Source organism: Micromys minutus (assembly GCF_963924665.1).
Source record: "Micromys minutus genome assembly, chromosome: 33".
Classification (NCBI taxonomy): domain Eukaryota; kingdom Metazoa; phylum Chordata; class Mammalia; order Rodentia; family Muridae; genus Micromys; species Micromys minutus.
This window is the reverse complement of record NC_137968.1, coordinates 21,495,678-21,513,794: the sequence shown is the minus strand read 5'-3', so window position 1 is coordinate 21,513,794 and position 18,117 is coordinate 21,495,678. Positions and strand designations below refer to the sequence as shown.

The 18,117-nt window shown below is 43.6% G+C and overlaps 1 protein-coding gene across 1 annotated transcript in view; it reads left to right on the top strand.

The window, feature by feature from the left end:
* ANXA13 (annexin A13) overlaps positions 1-17,617 on the top strand; it is a gene marked incomplete at both ends in the record, with an annotated part of 31,365 nt that extends 13,748 nt beyond the window's left edge. Inside the window, 7 exons of the mRNA XM_080909417.1 lie at positions 2,862-2,895; positions 2,998-3,077; positions 4,883-4,951; positions 5,869-5,970; positions 11,156-11,231; positions 14,498-14,610; positions 17,498-17,617. Coding sequence (XP_080765543.1) covers positions 2,862-2,895; positions 2,998-3,077; positions 4,883-4,951; positions 5,869-5,970; positions 11,156-11,231; positions 14,498-14,610; positions 17,498-17,617 — 594 coding nt within the window. The remainder of the gene's footprint in view (positions 1-2,861; positions 2,896-2,997; positions 3,078-4,882; positions 4,952-5,868; positions 5,971-11,155; positions 11,232-14,497; positions 14,611-17,497) is intronic.
* Between the last annotated feature and the right edge of the window lie 500 nt (positions 17,618-18,117).

The window sequence follows — 18,117 nt, the reverse complement described above, 5'->3', positions numbered from 1 at the left end:
TTAGATGATCTCCCCTGCAGCTCTGAGTCTGTTCCATCTCTCTCCTCCAAATATGGGGCTATCCTTCCATTCTTCTCTATGTCCTGCCCTGTTTCCAACCATTGGCTACAGGCATCTTTATTGATAGATTAAAAACCAATTGGAGACAAGGACTTTTAGAAGATTCCTGATTAAATCAAAGAATCAGAGCCACTTCCCCACAGCTGGGAACTGAACTCAGAGCTTACACCTACCAGCAAATGCTCTACCAATGAGCATTCACCCAGCCTGTAATCCTTCCATCTCAAGGAGATAGGGTAGGAACTCAAAAGAGGAGTAGCACAGACCCCATATGATGTCACTTCATATTCTCCATGCATTCCCACCCTTCCCAGAGATGCCAGGGTCCCTGCAATGGAGCATCCAATGTTAAGAGCAAGCAGTACCTGCTTTTGTGACCTGTTGCTTTCCTTAGTTTTCTTAATCTTAGCAGGGTTCCTTTAAGATCCAAGCCACCAGCAAAGCTTTTCTTCCAAACAAATAGACTTTGTGGTCTAAAAAGAAAAACATACACAAAGTGAAGGTGGGGAGAGGGGCTGGGTTCAGACAGATACCAGGGGTAGGTGGAAAAAACAAAGGGGGGGCTGCATAAACAAAAGTGGTGAGCAGCTCCTACCACCTGATCTGCCTTCCCTTCCCCCATCACAGCCCACACTTTCCCACTTGATGCCCTCCCACACCTGGTCCTTTCTTTTAACCCATTTAAGAGCAGGGACATGCCAGTTCTTAATCACTGCAGGCTCAAGTGAAAGTTGAGACTGCTCTGAGGTCGGTGACTTGACACAAAGGATGTAAAACAATTCCTGCCAGTACACATTCTACAGGGAGACTTGCCCTGCTGACCTAGCAAGTTGTTTAAAGCACAGGAAAACTGGAAACCAACTAAGCAGCCACCAGGAGGAGGCTAGATAAACCAACTGTGGCTTATGTAGAATGGGATATTTTCTATCCCTTCCAAAAAACACATTGATGATCTATGTTAGAGGATAGTGTGGGTCTCCAAGACAACATAGAGTTAAAAAGTAAGCCACAAAACAATAAACGCTGTTTCCCACTGCCTAAAGGCATGATGCAAACCATAGTTCTAGTAAGTTCTGTGGCTAAGATCCCTTTCCTAAGGGAGATAGAATAATGTCTTCCCCTAAGACCCCAATGACAAACCAAGAACAACTCCACAAAATTCACTCTGGGGAACTAATGAGTTTATTAGGCTTTACTTATAAAGCAGTTGCTGAGAGGCTGAGTGTGGGCCTGAGCAGCACAGAAGTCCACTCTCACACGTCTACATAAATGCAGCTCCCTTCCCTAGTCTTCCTCAGCCTATATACCTCTAGCCTCTCCTTGATGTTATCATTACAGTTAGGGCAGAATTACCTATGGAATAGGTAATTACCAGTTGGAAGGAGTGCCTATATATTTAGGTAGGAGTCCTATGGCTCTCTATACCCCTTCTCCCATAAGGGAAGATCAATAGTCAACAAGCTCAGCTAAGATGATCTTTTGCAAGCAGACATAGTCAAACTTACAAAGATGGTTGACGTTTGGCTTAGAGGATACCACACTAGGCATATATACATGTATTAAGGACTGTGATGGACACCTATGAGATACATACTGAACTCTAACCTTGGTTGTATGGATGGGGCTGATAGAATGACACTGGGTTAAGAGACAGAGAAAAATATTAGCTATTAGTTTAGTCATAACTCTCCTACCATTCTATTTTCTTATTGACACATCACTGTAGCTGTCTGTGTTAAGGTGCAATATTTTGATATATATAGACCAAGTGTCATAGTCAAGCTTAAATAACCAGAGACTCCATCACATTAAATATTTACCATGCCTTTATGGTGAGAATATCTAAAATCCTCTCCTCTAACCATACAATAAGTTCTTGTTAACTTCAATCATCCGGCTGTGTAGAACAGAACTCTTTATGCCTCTCTCACTGTATATCAGTTACATTTCTGTGGCTGTGATAAGATACCAAGACCAAGAGCAGCTCTTATCAGAAACTATGACTAATGGTTCCAGGGGGATAAAAGCCCATGATGACAGAAAGGTGTGGCAGCATGAGAAGAATAAGCTGAAAGGTAGCATCACCTGCAAGTTTGAAATAGTATAAAGCGATGTTATAAACCCAAAACCTTCTCCTAGTGACTTCCTCCTAGGGACAGGAAAGCTGTACCTTCCCATAGCCTCCACAAACAGAGCCAGCTGGGGACCGTATTTCTAAAGGCCTGAGTTACAGGAAACATTTCTCATTCAAACCACTAAGTTATACACTGTAACTTAGTACCATTGGTCCCTCCCCAACCCCTACTCTCTCCAGCCTTTGGTAAGCACCATTCTACTTCCCATGCTTATGAGGTTAATGTTTTTTTTTATACTCCATAAATGGTGAGTTCGTGGGGTTCTGGCTTTCTGTGTCTAGATTATTTCATTCAACCTAATATCCTCCAGGATCAACCATGTTCCCACAGATGACAGAATTTCTTTCTTTTTATGGATGAATAGTATTCTATTGTATAAACATTCTATATTGTCTTCATTTGCCTGGCGATAGATCCCCCAAGTTGACTCCATTTCAAAGAAGATTGTATGCATATACTGCTTACATATTTGAAATGCTTACACAGAGAAGGTCACTTCATACTAGCAAACTTCCCACAGGCCTCTGCTCTGCCCTGGATGGACAATCATCTCAAGACAAAGTCACAAAGGACAGCTACCTGCATCTAGAGACAGACTCTTGCCTCATTTCTCTATTTTCTATTGACTCCCAGCTTAGACACTAATTGTTTCAATTATCTTCCTAGGAAATTGTCACCATCAAAGAAGCTTACCAAAGGTGTAAGTAGCTTTTATTCTAGTTTTGGATTGAGTAGTTTCTTTTGAAATACCACTGGGAACTCAGTCATCCACTTTTCCTTTTCCTTTTTCCTTTCTCAAAAGTATTTGGCAGGAACCTTGAATCTGATGTCAAAGATGACACAAGTGGACACCTGAGAAAGATTCTGCTGTCCCTGCTCCAGGTAAGAACAAACAGGCTTCATGTACTTCATGATCTTAGGACAAACTATTGGCCATGTGCTTTGTTACACACACACACACACACACACACACACACACACACACACCAGGAAAAAAATGGACAAAGGAGAGAAGCACTTACTTAAAACATTAGAGAATGGGTCAGGGATGCAGCTCCATTGGTAGACTGTTGGTCTAGAATGGAGGAAGACCATGTAAAATGTGAGTGATGATTCACATAGGTGATCTCAGTACTTTAGAAGTAAAGCCAGGAGGAAAATAACTTCAAGGTCATCCTTGGCTACATATCAAGTATGAGACCAGCCTGGGCTATCCAAGTTCACATTGCAAAAACGAAGAACAAGAAAAAGACAATGTTAGTGAGAATCCAGGCACCATTGCTCCCTCACATCAGGAACCGTGAAACCATCACTTCCCAGCCTTCCACCGGACTACCTGTAGGTTACAGTCCACTTAGCTAAAATCTATAGTTTAGCATGGATGCCTCCTTTGTCTCAGAAAGAAATTCAGATCCCAGAGGCAGATAGCAGAGCTAGAGACAACTCAAGGGCAAAAACCATATGGCCTCAAACAGAGCCCTTTATACACACAACTCAGTTTTCTTACAGTCTAGACCTGTAGGAACCACAAAATCTCAGACAGGAGAATGGCTCTTTTAAGATCTGATCCCTGAGGGTCCAGACAGACAACACCCAGTTCTCATAATCAGATGGACCTCTGTCCACTTTTCTCCATTTCATTTCTCCTACTTGGGCACAGTGACAGCAGAGAACATGTGTAGAAGACCACCGACAGAGGGTCTTCTTTTTAACTGCCCCAAACATAACAGCTTAATGCATCATGGCCCATTATCCACCAATGCCCATGGGCTGAGGATCCAGATATCTGTCAGCTAAGTCCTTCATGGACAGTCTCATCAGGATGAAATCAACATATCAGTATGTCAGCCACTCAAGGTTCAGGGAGAATTCAGTTTTTTTGGGACCTGCTAACTGATGTGACTATTTTCTTGCTACTTACCCAGAAGTTCTTGGGACTTTCTTCAAATCCCTACCAAATGTCCTTCCACCTTTCCCACTACCAGGGCAGTTTACAGTCAGGCTGCCTGCTTTCTCAAAAGCCAGCAGCAAGAGTTCCTCTGGTATTTCCAACACTGATCTTCAAGAACTCTCATCTGCTTGGGCCAGGGGCCACCTAGGATAGTTTTCCTTTGAATTTCATTTGCCTGATTAAAGACCTGGATTGCATCTGCAAGATTCCCCTTGTGCTATCTGACATGATGTCATCCTGAGATCATTCATACCCAAGGAAAGAAGATTATACCACGGGTCAGGTCACTGGGCTCATTTCAGCACTCTGCCACCCACCCAGGGCTTTCTTTAGACTTACATAGTCTTTCATGACCAGCTTTCAAAGGTCTTGGGCATTGGCCATTGAGTGGTGGCATTTGGTATTTGAGGAGGAAGGAAGCTTACTTGCAGTTACGATCAGCTTTCACTGAAGACTGTGGATTTGATGGGTGACCTTTGTGGGGCTGGAGAGAGATGTAGGAGAGAGTAAGTGGGGAAGAAGGGGAGAGGGAGAGGGAGAATTACAGAAATTAAACTGCTTTAGTCTTTCCCAAAAGATGGCAGCAAAGAGCAGGTCTTGCTAGTCTGCCAGACTGAGCTGAGCTGACCCTCCTCTTCCCCTTTTCCCCACGTCACTCATGTATCACCAGACTCACTTCACTTTCCTGTGGTCAAACAGGTTCTTGAGTTAATGGCAATCTGGTCAATCTTTGTAGGCAAGTCGTGATGAAGAAGACACGGTGGACAAAGAATTGGCTGGTCAGGATGCCAAAGATTTGTATGATGTAAGTGTTTGCAGGCACCTGGCTCCACACATTCTTTGGCCTTTGACTTTGTATTACTTTCACAAACATTTCTTAGTTTCATGCAAATGAGAATTACTTTGGAATGAAATGTAGCTTTGATAAGTAAATACTTGCTACAGTTTGCATAGATTGTATTCTAATGACTTGTTCCTATTCTTAGACTCTGGGGCTAACCTCAAATCAATTTTGAAACACAGGATGGTATAGATACTAATACAGGCAAATGTATAGCATATACCATGGGTTAGAAGCTTTAAATGTCCCATAAATTGACTTCTATTGAGTGCATATTTTGTACTTCTCTGTAAGTGAGGCCTATTCGTGGTCTTATGGAGTCTCTCAGCTCTTGCCTTCTTAAAGAAAAAAAAAATCAGCTAAAAGGCATAGATAGTTTAAGCAGAAGTTTATTAGGAAAGCAGATACTCCAAAGAGAGAGTGTAAAGGGATTACAAATGAGACTCCCTGAAAAGGGAATAACCCAAGTTGGGTCTGCATTGAGGGTTTTAAGGATGTGTTGTGAATATGAGATGGTGACATACTGGTGGGGTAAGATGGTTTCTTTTCTCTCTCACACCATGATGGATGAGATCTCTTTTGGGCATATTTTTTCCAAGGAACCTCTAGAAAAGCCCACAGGGTGGAGAGTCCTAACTACAATGTAAGTGATATTGTAATAACACCAGGGGCTTTTGCAAACACACACCTTTAGTTAGTGTGAATAAAAGACATAGTTTAAGCAGATGAGTAGCAATAGGGAAAGTACCCTGTCACATTGGTTTCTGATATAGTGGGAACAACCTCACCTCAGCTATACTACATTGTGTTTAAGTGTCAAGAGCAATTTGCACTGGTCAACCGCACCGGTTCTTTTCACATTGTTTTCACTTGGCCCTTAGGCAGGCGAAGGCCGCTGGGGTACGGATGAGCTTGCCTTCAATGAAGTCCTGGCCAAGAGGAGCTACAAGCAGCTGCGTGCCACCTTTGAAGCTTATCAGATTGTAAGTAGTGACACTCCAAGGGTTCTTTCTGATATCGTCCTGAACTATTTTTCTAAAGGAAGCCAAGATCTGGGATGTGGAACTGAGTTTTGGGGATGCGATCATTTACATCAATAGTTCTCAGTGGTAGGAGAAGAAAGGCCCAGGAGACTGCTAACACATACAAAGCAGCCCAGCTCTGCAGAACTGACTAGCCTCAAATGTGGGACTGAGGTTGGGATACTGTGGGTTACAGCAGAGCTAAGACAACAGAGAAGTGTCATGTTTAGAAGCAAAGCTCTACACTCAGAGGGTCCAGGTGCCAATTCTGGCTCTCCTGACAGTGACTGACTAACCTCTTTTGCGAGACAGAGGCTGTGGGCATCATCTCTTGTAGAATCATCTTAAATATAAGGTCAGATGCAGGCTCAGAACCATATCTGGCATGTGGCAAGCTCAGAAATGCTTGTTTTTATCAGTACAGTTTACTGTCAGCCTCCCAGGAGGAACAGATGTGCTATACCTCAGAGTCCTGAGAGAACATGCGTAAATTGGGTTTTTAGTCTCACTATCACCACAAACCAACAAAATAAGCTGGCTATTTCAAGGTATTTAGTGATAAGTCCTTTTCTGAGAGAACATTCCTAATTTACAAAAAAACAAACAAACAAAAAAAAAACTTACAGGGAGTTTCCAATTTCTTTTGTCTTCTATTTTGTTTATGGAGAAGGCTTTAACCTCTTCAGCACATTCCTATGCCCTGCACTTGATTTTGATTTCACAATAATATCCCATCACGTGGGCTGAATGGCTATTTTATGGTGGCCCACAACTGCTGGACAAGGTCAGTCTGCAGAGCTAGGAGCCGTCTGCAATGTATCAGGACCACACAGCAAGCCGGTAGCAGAAGTAGACAAGAACTCCAGGACTCCCCAGCTGAGTTCTTACCTCAGCTGCGGCTGGCTGCTCCTCACTCAAAATAGCCTCTCATGTATGCTGCCAGCAGATGAAAAGACAAAGTTTTGGCACTGTAGCCTTACTGTATGTGAGCCTCTAGGGCCCCCTGCTTTCAAATCATGCCCAGTGTCATGATCAAAGGCAGCGGCCTTCATCCTCTCCATTCTCAGGGCCTGAAACCCATGGCCACTGAGCTGGAGGGCTTATCTGTGATCTGTGTCCTCTTTCTCTGACACAAGGGCCGTAGATGGGGTTTCTTTGGAATAGAAACATACACATGTGCACACACACATACTCCATGAGCTAGTGACTAACCTCCGTAAAGTAGTAAAACCAAGTGATGAGGATCTAGGCTATTATCACAAAGTTTGTCTCCAAACAGCAACATCATAGCCACTTGAGAATCCATTAAGATGAAAATTCTCAGTCCTCTCCTTGGTCCTCTGAACCCTACTTCCTGAGGTTTGGGCCTTGAATCTGATGCATGTTTGAGAAGTCAGCCCTAGGTTTAACCTTGGTCAGGTTGTTGGGGCTCTGTGCCTTGGTTTCCCCGGTTATAAAATACAGCTAATACGTACAGGATTAGGTAGAAGTAGTAAGGATACAGTGAACGAAAAAAAGCAAGCACTTGGTGCCTGGCCTGTTTGTTGTAGGTGTTCCATAAATACTGACAATTGTCAGCCGTGTTTCCCTTTGTAAACTAACAGTAACAATGGATGAACTAGAGAATCCTGTGATCTCATGATCATTTATAGGAAAACAGCTCTGGAACATCTCTCAAAGCCTTGAAGGATCATTGTTGATCTTGACTATTAGTTTGTTTAAAATCTCACTCTGCTCCTAGACACCGGGCCTGGTGAGGTTTTAATAGTCCCTGGCCAAAAGCACAAAGGACCAGTGTGCCATCATTGGCATGTTATATACTACACTGTCCTGGAACAGAGGTGAATTTAATCTCTGACACTACAGCTCAGATTTGCTCTGTTTATCTGCCCCTACCTCTAAGCCCAAGTCTTAACTCCTGACTCACCCCACAATGCCAGATCAGGCAACAGAACCTCTCAAACTGCCACCCCATGCAAAATGGTCACCGTCCTGACTTTATTAAGCACAGAAGACTTACACAGTCACAGGGCCAAAGTAAGTTCTGCAAGCAGAGATCAGCAGGAACAGTGCAGCCTTGCCATCTCTGAGCCATGCCCCTCACTACGCAGCGTCTTTGAGTACATGTCTCCAAGTACACACAAGAGGCTTTGGTCCTTGCACTGCTGGCGTGCTGTCGATTTGGAGGAATGAGTTTTAAAAGAAGAACACGTGTCTCCTATTCTTCCTGTAAACTCCATACAGGCACTGTAGCCCATTTATCTAGTCTCTCTGAAACTAGTTTGGTCCAGAGATCAAAAAGAGCACTGTAAAAAAAAAAAAAAGTATTGCAAGAACTAAAGGGAAAAGCTTACTTGCAAAGGGGGATCCCAATAGCATGGGCCAGCCCACCGTCTTCAGACTGTGTTCAGGGGGTCCACACAGATTCCTAGGCAGGTGCCAGTAAGGGATGAAGGTGGAAGATAAAAGACCTTATGTGAATATGGCCTCCCTAGAGGTACATAAACAAGATCCTTCTATACCACAGAGTGACAGAGTGTGGCACTGAAGCTTAGAGCTCCAGCCTCCTCAGAAATGCACTCCCCACTTGTGTCTGCTTGGAAGCTGAGAGTTCACAGAAAATTGAAAGTCACTGCTCTGACTCAATGCTAACAACAGAAACGACAACAACAAAAAAGTGGTTTAATGTGTGTGTTTGCTTGTTTTGTTTTGTTTTTGTTTTGTTTTTTTTGTCGTTGTTGTTTGCTTTGTTTCATTCTCTAAACCCAGACCTGTGTTTAGACAGTCTGCATGACAGAGAGCCCAGGTTCTGGGGAAGTGGTACTAATCCCTTCCAAAGCAATGACTCCCGAATCACACCTCAGAAAGGAGCTCCTGTTCCCTTGTGATCTGGTGTTCTAGGCTTCACAAAAGACTTCCAGATCTGAATGGTGGGGAGAGCCTTTGTTAATCCCCCTTCACACACACACACACACACACACACACACACACACACACACACACACACACACAAACACACATCCCTTGTCCTCACATCACAAAGAATGTTTGTTTGCCTTTGTTTTTCTGATAAAAGCCCCAAGCTCAACTAGTGTGTACTCAAATGTCTCAATTATTTTGACAATCAATTGTGTCCAGTCCTCAAAGACAATTTCTAAGAAAGAGACAAAACCCTCAAGCCCAGCAGAGCACACACCTTTTTCTTTATTTGCCTTCCCTGAGCTTGGCCCTGGCAGTATTTGTGTTAAGGATAGGCACAATTTACTTTGACTTCAGTTTCTGTAAATATTGGAAAAAAGACCTAACATGTAATACTGCGCCAAGTGACGTGATGCAGTCGTAGACCATTAGCAATCACTAACGGTAAATGGAAGTGGTCGGCCCCTGGCTTCCAGCCCTTGAAGCCCCATTCTATGCTGAATCATCAGATCAGGTTTCATCATGAACTTCACTTCACAGCCTCTCCTAACTTTCCCCAAACTGCAAGTGATTGGGTGAGTCTACAGTCCTAAGACAGGTGAGAAGAGAGAGACGTGGGCCAGAGTTTCAGCCATAGTCTCCTGGGAACTCACAACAGACAAGGTAGAAAACACACTGGAAACTAGGCTGCTGCATAATAAAAAGAATTGTTGTTGCAGGCTGAGAATATGACTCAACATATAAGAATGCTTGGTGAAGGGGCATGAGACTCTGCAGACCCATACCCACGTAAAAAAAACCACGAGGAGTAGTCAGAAGTACCTGAAACCTCAGAGCTATGGTAGAGGGATAGGGTGAGAGACAGAAGAATTGCCTGGGTTTGGTGCCTATGACTGAACTTTGTGTTCAGTAAGACACCCTGTCTCAAAAATAAGGTAGAAAGGGATAAAGTGGAATACCAGTCATCCACTGGTCTCAGCACACATTGTCTGTGATGGGTGCTCTCTGTCTCTCTGTCTGTCTGTCTCTCTCTCTCTGCTGTCTGTCTGTCTTCTTTCTCTTTACACACACACAACGGTACACATATGCCACACACATACACACACACATATACACACACATAATACACATATACATATACACATACACATATGCACACACATACACACGTGCACATAAACACACGTACACACATACATGTATGTATATGCAACACACATATACATACACACACATGTATACACATACATACATATACACACACGTCCGCATATTCCACACATATTCACACACAAAAATTGTTGTAGTATGTATGTATCTGTGGGTCCAGATTCCACCTCTCCTCTCAAGGTGTCTGACCAATGCTGTCAGTACACCAGCTTGAAGAAGACAGGTCAAAGTCTGGAACAAGTGGGGTCCACAGTCCTCCTCTCCCTCCAACTGCTGTCAGCTGGAAGGAGAAAGTGGAGTAGTGCAGAAGAGGGGGCAGTAGAGAGGGCTTCTTCGAGAATCTTAGGATTATGGCTTTTTGGGTGAAGGCCTTCTTAGAAGATCTTGAATGAAGCAGTTCTCCGAGAAGGTCTTAGCTTGTTCATATTTCTTTATTTGGGGTGGGTTGGAATTCATACACTTTATGGGGGAACGGTGAATCAAAGGTTATACATATACACTCTTGGGGAAGGGTGTGAGAATATCCAGGAAGGGAAATGGTTATTGGCTGAAGGTTAAAGCTACTGAGATGCCTCATTTGCATAGGGAAGAGTTCCATGTTCTGTGCTAAGTGACTGACAACCTGGTTGGGGGCGGGGTCCCTTCTTTATGTGCTCAGAGCCAGGTGTGGAAACAGGGAGGAGTTAGGCTTATTCCTGCTGGTCTCAGGGTGAGATTCTAATCTCAGTTTTTGAGATTTCCGGGATTTGGACATGCTCTACCTTACCAGTTCCTCTTGTGGAATCTACACACCCCAAATATATCCGTTATCCCTCCACTCCCTAACTTTACAGATGAGAAAATGGAAGTTAAAGAAATGGCATTGCTGGAGTTAACTTTGTCAACTCCTCAGCAGTGAGAGTCCCCTCTTGAAGAAGGGAGAATCATCTGACCTTGCAATACAAGAGGCAGGATAGGCATCCTTAGGGTCACTGCACTAAATCTGGCACCTTTTCTAAAGGAAGCTGAGCTAACAGCAACCCCTGCAGTAATGTCTGGGCTTTGTCTGTCTCTCCAGCTCATTGGCAAAGACATGGAAGAAGTCATCAAGGAAGAGACATCAGGAGACTTGAAGAAGGCCTATTTAACTATAGGTAATATAAAACCAGGAGAGGGCTGCTTCAATGGGCTCCTTGGAATAGTTCAGAAAGATTGGGGGAAGGGGGTCTTGACTTGAGTCATTTTGGAAGCACCACATCTAAGCAGCACTAAGCAAGGCAGAAGGTAGATATGATGTAGTTTTTGTTCTCTAGGGAGCTCTGAGGGTGAAGGCCAGTCTCTGCACTCTGCTAATGACTGAACACCAACAAGTCACTAGACACAGGCTGTACCCCAGGACCACTGTGTAGCCCCTCTCTCACTTAGAGGGTGACTTCTGAGAAGAGACCTAGCTGCTAGCAGTCAGCAAGCAACCCTGGCACTGAGCGCCTAATTCTAAAGAGTGTGTAAGTGAGGTCCACCACAGTGTCTCGTGTGATTGTAAGTGAAGTCCATCACAGTGTCTCGTGTGATTGTAAGTGAGGTCCATCACAGTGTCTCGTGTGATTGTACTGAGTACAGATCCCTGAGAGAAACTGTCGAAAGCCTGAGTCTATCATCTCAGCTCAGGGATCAGTGTGCAGCTTATATGACACACATTGAAAAGGACCCACAGCTAGAACTATGAGCAAGTTTCTGCAACATCCCTGATGGCCAGAGGGTTTCTTTATCCATTGGATTCCCTTCAGTGTTCTCAAAGAATGGGGTCTGTTTAGAAACAGAGGGGAGGGAGGCTAGATCTTGGCCATGCCAAACCAACCCAAGAACCTCCTCCTCAGGTGTTGCCCAAAGGTAGGAATTAGCAGAGATGGGCATCAGGCCATGACTGGCATGCCCCCTTTTTCTTTTTGCAAGTCCTGGAATGAAGACGTTGCCCATTGTCCACATCGCTGTGGTAGGGAGTCCAGGGAACCATCACAAATGGCACAGGAATGAAAGGACATGTCTCCTCAAAAAAAGAACCAAACAAGCAGCTCTGGAACCTAAAATATGTGCTTCTGTTGCCAAAGCCCTTTGTGGAGTTTGGAGGATGTTTTGTCCTCATTGTTTTATTTCAAACAATGCCAGCAGTTGACCTTTTCCCTTCTATGCTCATTTTACATTCAAAACAGCAAACATAGATTTGATGTATAGAATTCTAAATGTTGACAACACTACCCATGTCCCACACATGAGTCCTGTGTGGACAACTGTCCTCTGGGCTTCACAAAGGATCTACCTGATTGTTCTGAGGGTCCAGACCTTTTCCTGTACTTAGGATATGAGGAGCAGGAGGACCCCGGAGCACAATTGGAGGACAGAACTGCTGCCATTCAATGTTTTCCTGGTACCTGCCTGGCTCTGAGTTGTGCTCAGTGTAGGATCACAGGTCTACCTCATGTGGAGCTGAATGTCCACAAAGAACACACACACTCACATCAATATACTAAGCAACAGAGAACACAGAAAACAGGAAGTACAAATGGTTAGGAAGAAGAAAAAAGCCAGGCCTTGGAGTTAGGAGCTGTGAACCACAGGAACCAACTGGACTCACGGTTCCAAAAGTAAAACTGCTTAGAGACATCTCTGAGAGTCAACATTACAAAGAAATGGCTCCATGTCTGTGTTTCCTAGATATCCCCAACCCTACATCATAAAGACATCACCTAACCACTCAGATCTATAGGAGCTGAGATCATATGATTGATCGTCACCAGGAACACTTCTTCAGTGGGCCCATCTGCCCCATCGGAACCATCTGCCTCCAAAATCTCCTGTTAGGAAAGTCTTCTTGACCCAGAGAAACCAGAAATGGGATGGAGCCTGAAAAGCCACTGTCACAAGTTCCCTATTTGTACTCAGTAAAGTTTGCAAAGCCCCACTCCTTAAAGGCAAGGTCAGGGTAGAGTGATACCACAGCTTCCACTCAACATAAACAGTTTTATTATAGATAGTCCCTAGCTATCCTGGCCCAACTTTTTCAGGGATTCCTGCTACTTGCTACTAACAGGTTGCTGGCCTTTGGACATCTATCAGTGCTGTGTGTCATAGGAAAACTTTGTGGATGCCAGCAGCTCAGATAGCCTTAGAACCACTATGAGTCTCAAGTATACACTTGTTAAGGTAGCATGGGGTTTCCTACCCACCTCAAACCAGGAGTTTGGAATGGAGAGATGACACACCTGACCCTCAACTTTTCCACTGAAACTTAAGTGACTGCTGTATGTCCTGAGGAAAGGGGACTTTTTGGCTCTTGACATGGATTCTGATCCTCTCCTTTGCTCAGAAACAATAGCCCCCAGAAATTGGCCTGGGAGATGAAAGCCCTGCTCCAGTACAGATGAAGGTTCACATCATCACACTGTACCCTTAAATTGAATTTATTACTATTGCTAACATTGAAAAACTGTTGCAATTCTAGCATTGTAACTCCTATCTGAGGCAGGGGAATTGCTTGAGTTTGAGGCTAGCCTGGGCTATAGAGTGAAAGCTATCTCAAAACAAAACCCAAATTTAAAAAATACTATTAAGCTTTCTAGAAAACTGTCAACAACCTAAAGAGTAAACGGTTCACTCCTTTTCAGCATTTGTAGAGTGGATGCCTATGAGCCTGGGAGAAGGGGCCAGAAATGCTGACTTTCCTCCAGAGTGGAAGTGTACCCAGCTGCCTTGTTGATTAGCAAACACCAAGCTTCATCAGTTTGTAAACAGAGCAAAGATGGCAGATAAAGGGAGGGCCAGAAAGGAGCACATAGCAACAATATAGAGAGGGATCTTTATCAGAGGGACAAGCATCCCATATACCAGATGAAGGATGCTGAGGACCTGCAGATGGTAATGCAGAAGACACCCAAACAAATGTAGTAAGGAAAACAAAGGGTGTGTGGGTCACTGAACACAAGAAAGAAGGGTGTGGTCCAGCTGAGCAAACCTTCTCGATTATGGAAGGCTACTGGCCACACTGTGTTCCCACAGAGGCCTGCTCTAGCCCCAGAGGTTCCACTGTGCAGCCTTAGCTTTGTCTATGACTGACACTCCAGACCTCCACAATGTGAGCGTGATGAGGGCCCACACTCCTTCCCCGGTTTTGCAGAGAATAGAGGATATTCTCCTAATTCTGCAGTGGTTTTGACTCAGCTTTGGTTGGAGAGGCATGCTATGCTGACCCAGGGAACCTTCTAGAGCTCATTTCACAACAGTAAAAAGTCAGATCCTCCCAAACCTCTGCCTTTCCAGTCTAGAAGTCCCATGAGTAGCAGGTACACTCTGTGCCCGTACAGGTCCCCTGTGTTGTCCCACAAACTACAAGAACATTTCACATCTCCCTTTCCTTCTCTCCCAGTGAGATGTGCCCGGGACATTGAGGGCTATTTTGCTGACCTACTATACAAGGCCATGAAGGGTATGGGGACAGATGAGGAGACATTAATTCGCATCATTGTGACCAGAGCTGAGGTAAGACAAAAGGACTTCAACATCTCTTTCCCCCACTGGTGTCATTGGTTACAGTTGTTATTGCTGTTAAACTTTTTCTCAAAAGCTGTAAAACAAAGACAGCCCTTCCCCTCCCAGAATACGTAGAACACATTGGACCGGACTTCAGCCTTCTCCTTTCTTATTAAAATACAATACTGAGAGTTGCTTCTATTCTTGTCATCAGTGGCTCCAGAGAGCTGGTGGCACTCTGTAAAGAGGAACTGCTGGAGCTGCTCCGAGGTATCACAGCTACAGCCAGCTCTATTTTAAGGAAGACAAACTAGAGCCAGGGAAAGGGGTCACCCCGCAGCAAGATGGAGATAATACACAAATGATTTCTTCACTCTCTTCATATAATGGAGCACACCTTACACGTATGATTTTTCAGAGCAACAAAACAAAACCATCAACCCCCATCCCTAAAATTTTAACAAAACAACTTTTTTTTGGCTTTTTTTTTTATTCAATTCAGACCCTCTCAAAGAGCCATTTTAGACACTTTTTTCTAATTACTATCTTTCCTCACCCAAACTTAACAACACAGATAATACTGAATATCTGTTTTGTGTTATGATTCAAATATTAATACTTCACATATTAAAAGACTGGGGCTTCTAAGGACCAGTCTGCACCCTGTCTCAGAGCCTCAGAGAAGAATTTGAGTCTCAGAGTCTCAGAGAAGACCGTGAGTCTCAGAAGAGAAGGACAGGAGCAGGCAGAAACTTGGAAGCAGCCAGGAAGCTTCACAGAGAGTGCCTGAGGCTGTCAAGCCTTGGTCAGCAGAACTCAGCTGAAGGGGAAGCTGTAGGCCTGTCACCGCTGTTGTGGCAGAAGCCTCAGAGAAACCAAAGAGTCAGGCAGCTGAAAACCACAGACATCTTTTAAAAAAAAAAAAAAATGTTCAGCGAGAGAGGGAGAGGTACCAACTCATCTGACCCAAGCCTTTCAAGAAGCACTTAACAGCTGACATTGTTTTTAAACATAGCTTTTCACAGTAACAAGGCAGTTCTTTTGTTTTTTACTTCTGTTCCTGGAATTTCTCCTTCTCCTCTTCCTCCTCCTCCATAGCCCCCCTTATTTATGTGAGCAGCCTCTTTGCTATTCTTCTAGAGTTGACTTTCTCTCCTCTATTTGGAGTCTTTCTCCCTCCCTTCGGGTGCCTTGCCTTCTTTGTCTCTCCAGCTCTAAGCCACCCAGCCCCTGCTGAAGTTCCAGAGCGCTCTTGAGAGCAGCAGGGCTCTATAGACCCTGTGAGGGATTGGCTCTCACAAGATGGGCTGTCAGCATTCTATGTTCACTCCGATAAAGAACCCATGATGTTCAATTCCGTCTCCAAATGAGTGTGGGTAATCTCCATATGTGGTCATACTCTCTGGAATGCTTCAGGCCTAGGCACACATATGTTTAGGTGATCTTCTAATCTTCCACGTGGACTAGAACAAAATGCCAAGTGCCCAATCCTGCATGACATAAACCTGCCCCTCCCCCAGGGCTGGGCATCCAGCTAGTCAGAGGACACCCAAGCAGGGCAGCTTCTGTCCTTCCCTAGTCTCTCAATGGAGATCAGCATCCACAGCAAACAACTCCTTACTGCCAACCTACCTATCTTTCTTCTTTTTCTCAGTACAGCCATACACTGAAGCAAGAGGAGAACCAGATGCCTGTCTGTCTATAGTTCTTAGGCCTGGCAGGCAAGGCAGAGCTCAAACCAAAATCAAAACAGAAAACTAAACTTTGTTTCTTTGTAAGACTTGTTCTGTCCAGTCTGGAATGTTTTTTGTTTTGTTTGTTTTGTTTGTTTTGTTTTGTTTGTTTTGTTTTGTTTTGTTTTGTTTTGTTTTGTTTTCTGGTGTAGCTCTCCTCTTTATAGCTGAAAGAAGTTGAAGCAGGACCATGTTTTTGTCTGTTTTCCTCCCCGAGTTCTTAAGCTTTCTATGAATTAAACTCAAAAGAAGTCCTACAAATGGCAATCAGTTTGAAATGTGTTAACTGTAACTATTATTCTGGTACAAGAAAGAAATCGTTTCACTTTTTAAAATATTATTATTTATTTTGTGTGTGTGTGGGGGGTTGCCTGTATGTCTATCCATGCAACATGTGTGACAGAGGCCCAGAAGACCAGAAGAGACCATTGCATTCTTTGGGTGACTACCCTGGAACTAGAGTTACAGACAGTTGTGAGCTGCCATGTGCTCTTATTGGCTGAAACATCTCCCTAGCTCCCAATGCTCAATTTTAATCCTCCATCTGGAAAATCATTTTACCTTTCTATCAAATACCATCAAACTAGGACTTAGAAAACCACCCACCTGTTTGTGTACAGCTCTGCTACCCAGAATGACTTTTTTCAAACACCTATACAACATTCAAAAGAAAAATATTTTGTAACACATGAAAAATATGTGCAATTTATGGGGCTGGAGAGATGGCTCATATTCCAAAGAATCCAAATTTAATTCCCAGCACCTACATGGCAGCTTACAAATATTTATAACTCCAATTCCAGGGTATCTGACACCTCCACACACACATGAAAGCAGGCAAGACACCAATGGACATAGAATAAAAATAAATTAACAATTAAAAATTTTAAAGATGCTATTTAAACTTTAGCTTCCATAAATAAAAATTTAATGGTATATGTGCATGGGTATGTATACATATACACATAAAGAAACACCTATTTTAGGAAGCTAAAATAAGCTTTCCTTTTCTTATCCTCAAAATGGAAATATAATGCCAACCTAGTGCCCAGGAGCTGTTTAAAGATATAATAAATAAATATGCCAGCATAGGAGAGTGTCTGCCATTTACAACGCCATACCATGGATGCTGTCCCCTAGTGTTGTTGTCATCATTTCCTCAGGTTGACCTTCGGGGGATAAAAGTCAAGTTCCAGGAGAAGTATCAGAAGTCCCTCTCTGACATGGTTCACTCAGATACCTCTGGGGACTTCCAGAAACTGCTGGTAGCTCTCTTGCACTGATCCAACGCCTGAGCAATGTGGGGAGAAACATCCATATCAGGATTCTTCCACAGAACAAATCAAATTTTGAAAATGAGAGATAAATCCTTCACCTCCTCTGGACTGTTTACTCATCAGGTTAAAAGAGTCCAAGGCCAAGCAGTTCAAGTCAAGAGCAGCATCCTCCAAGTGCTTGAACAACCTGAATGCTGGCTTAGCAGGAACCTAAACTGCCTCCCAGTCTTTCTTTAGCATTTAAAGAGAATGCTTTCTAAGCACAAATGAAATCAGAAGTTGGGGTGGGGGACTGAACTTTTATAATAAAATGTTTAGAAAATTATATGCCTCCCAGATGTACAGAGCCAAAGCAGAGGTTAAATGGCTAAAGCAAAGTAAAGACAAGATTAAATGGTTTGTTCATTTCCCTTCTGTGCATTCAGTTTCAAAGCTTTTCTGTTAATTACAGTTATGGTTTGTGCCTCCATCAGCTGCTTTGCCAAATTGGCTTGATGAAGGGATCT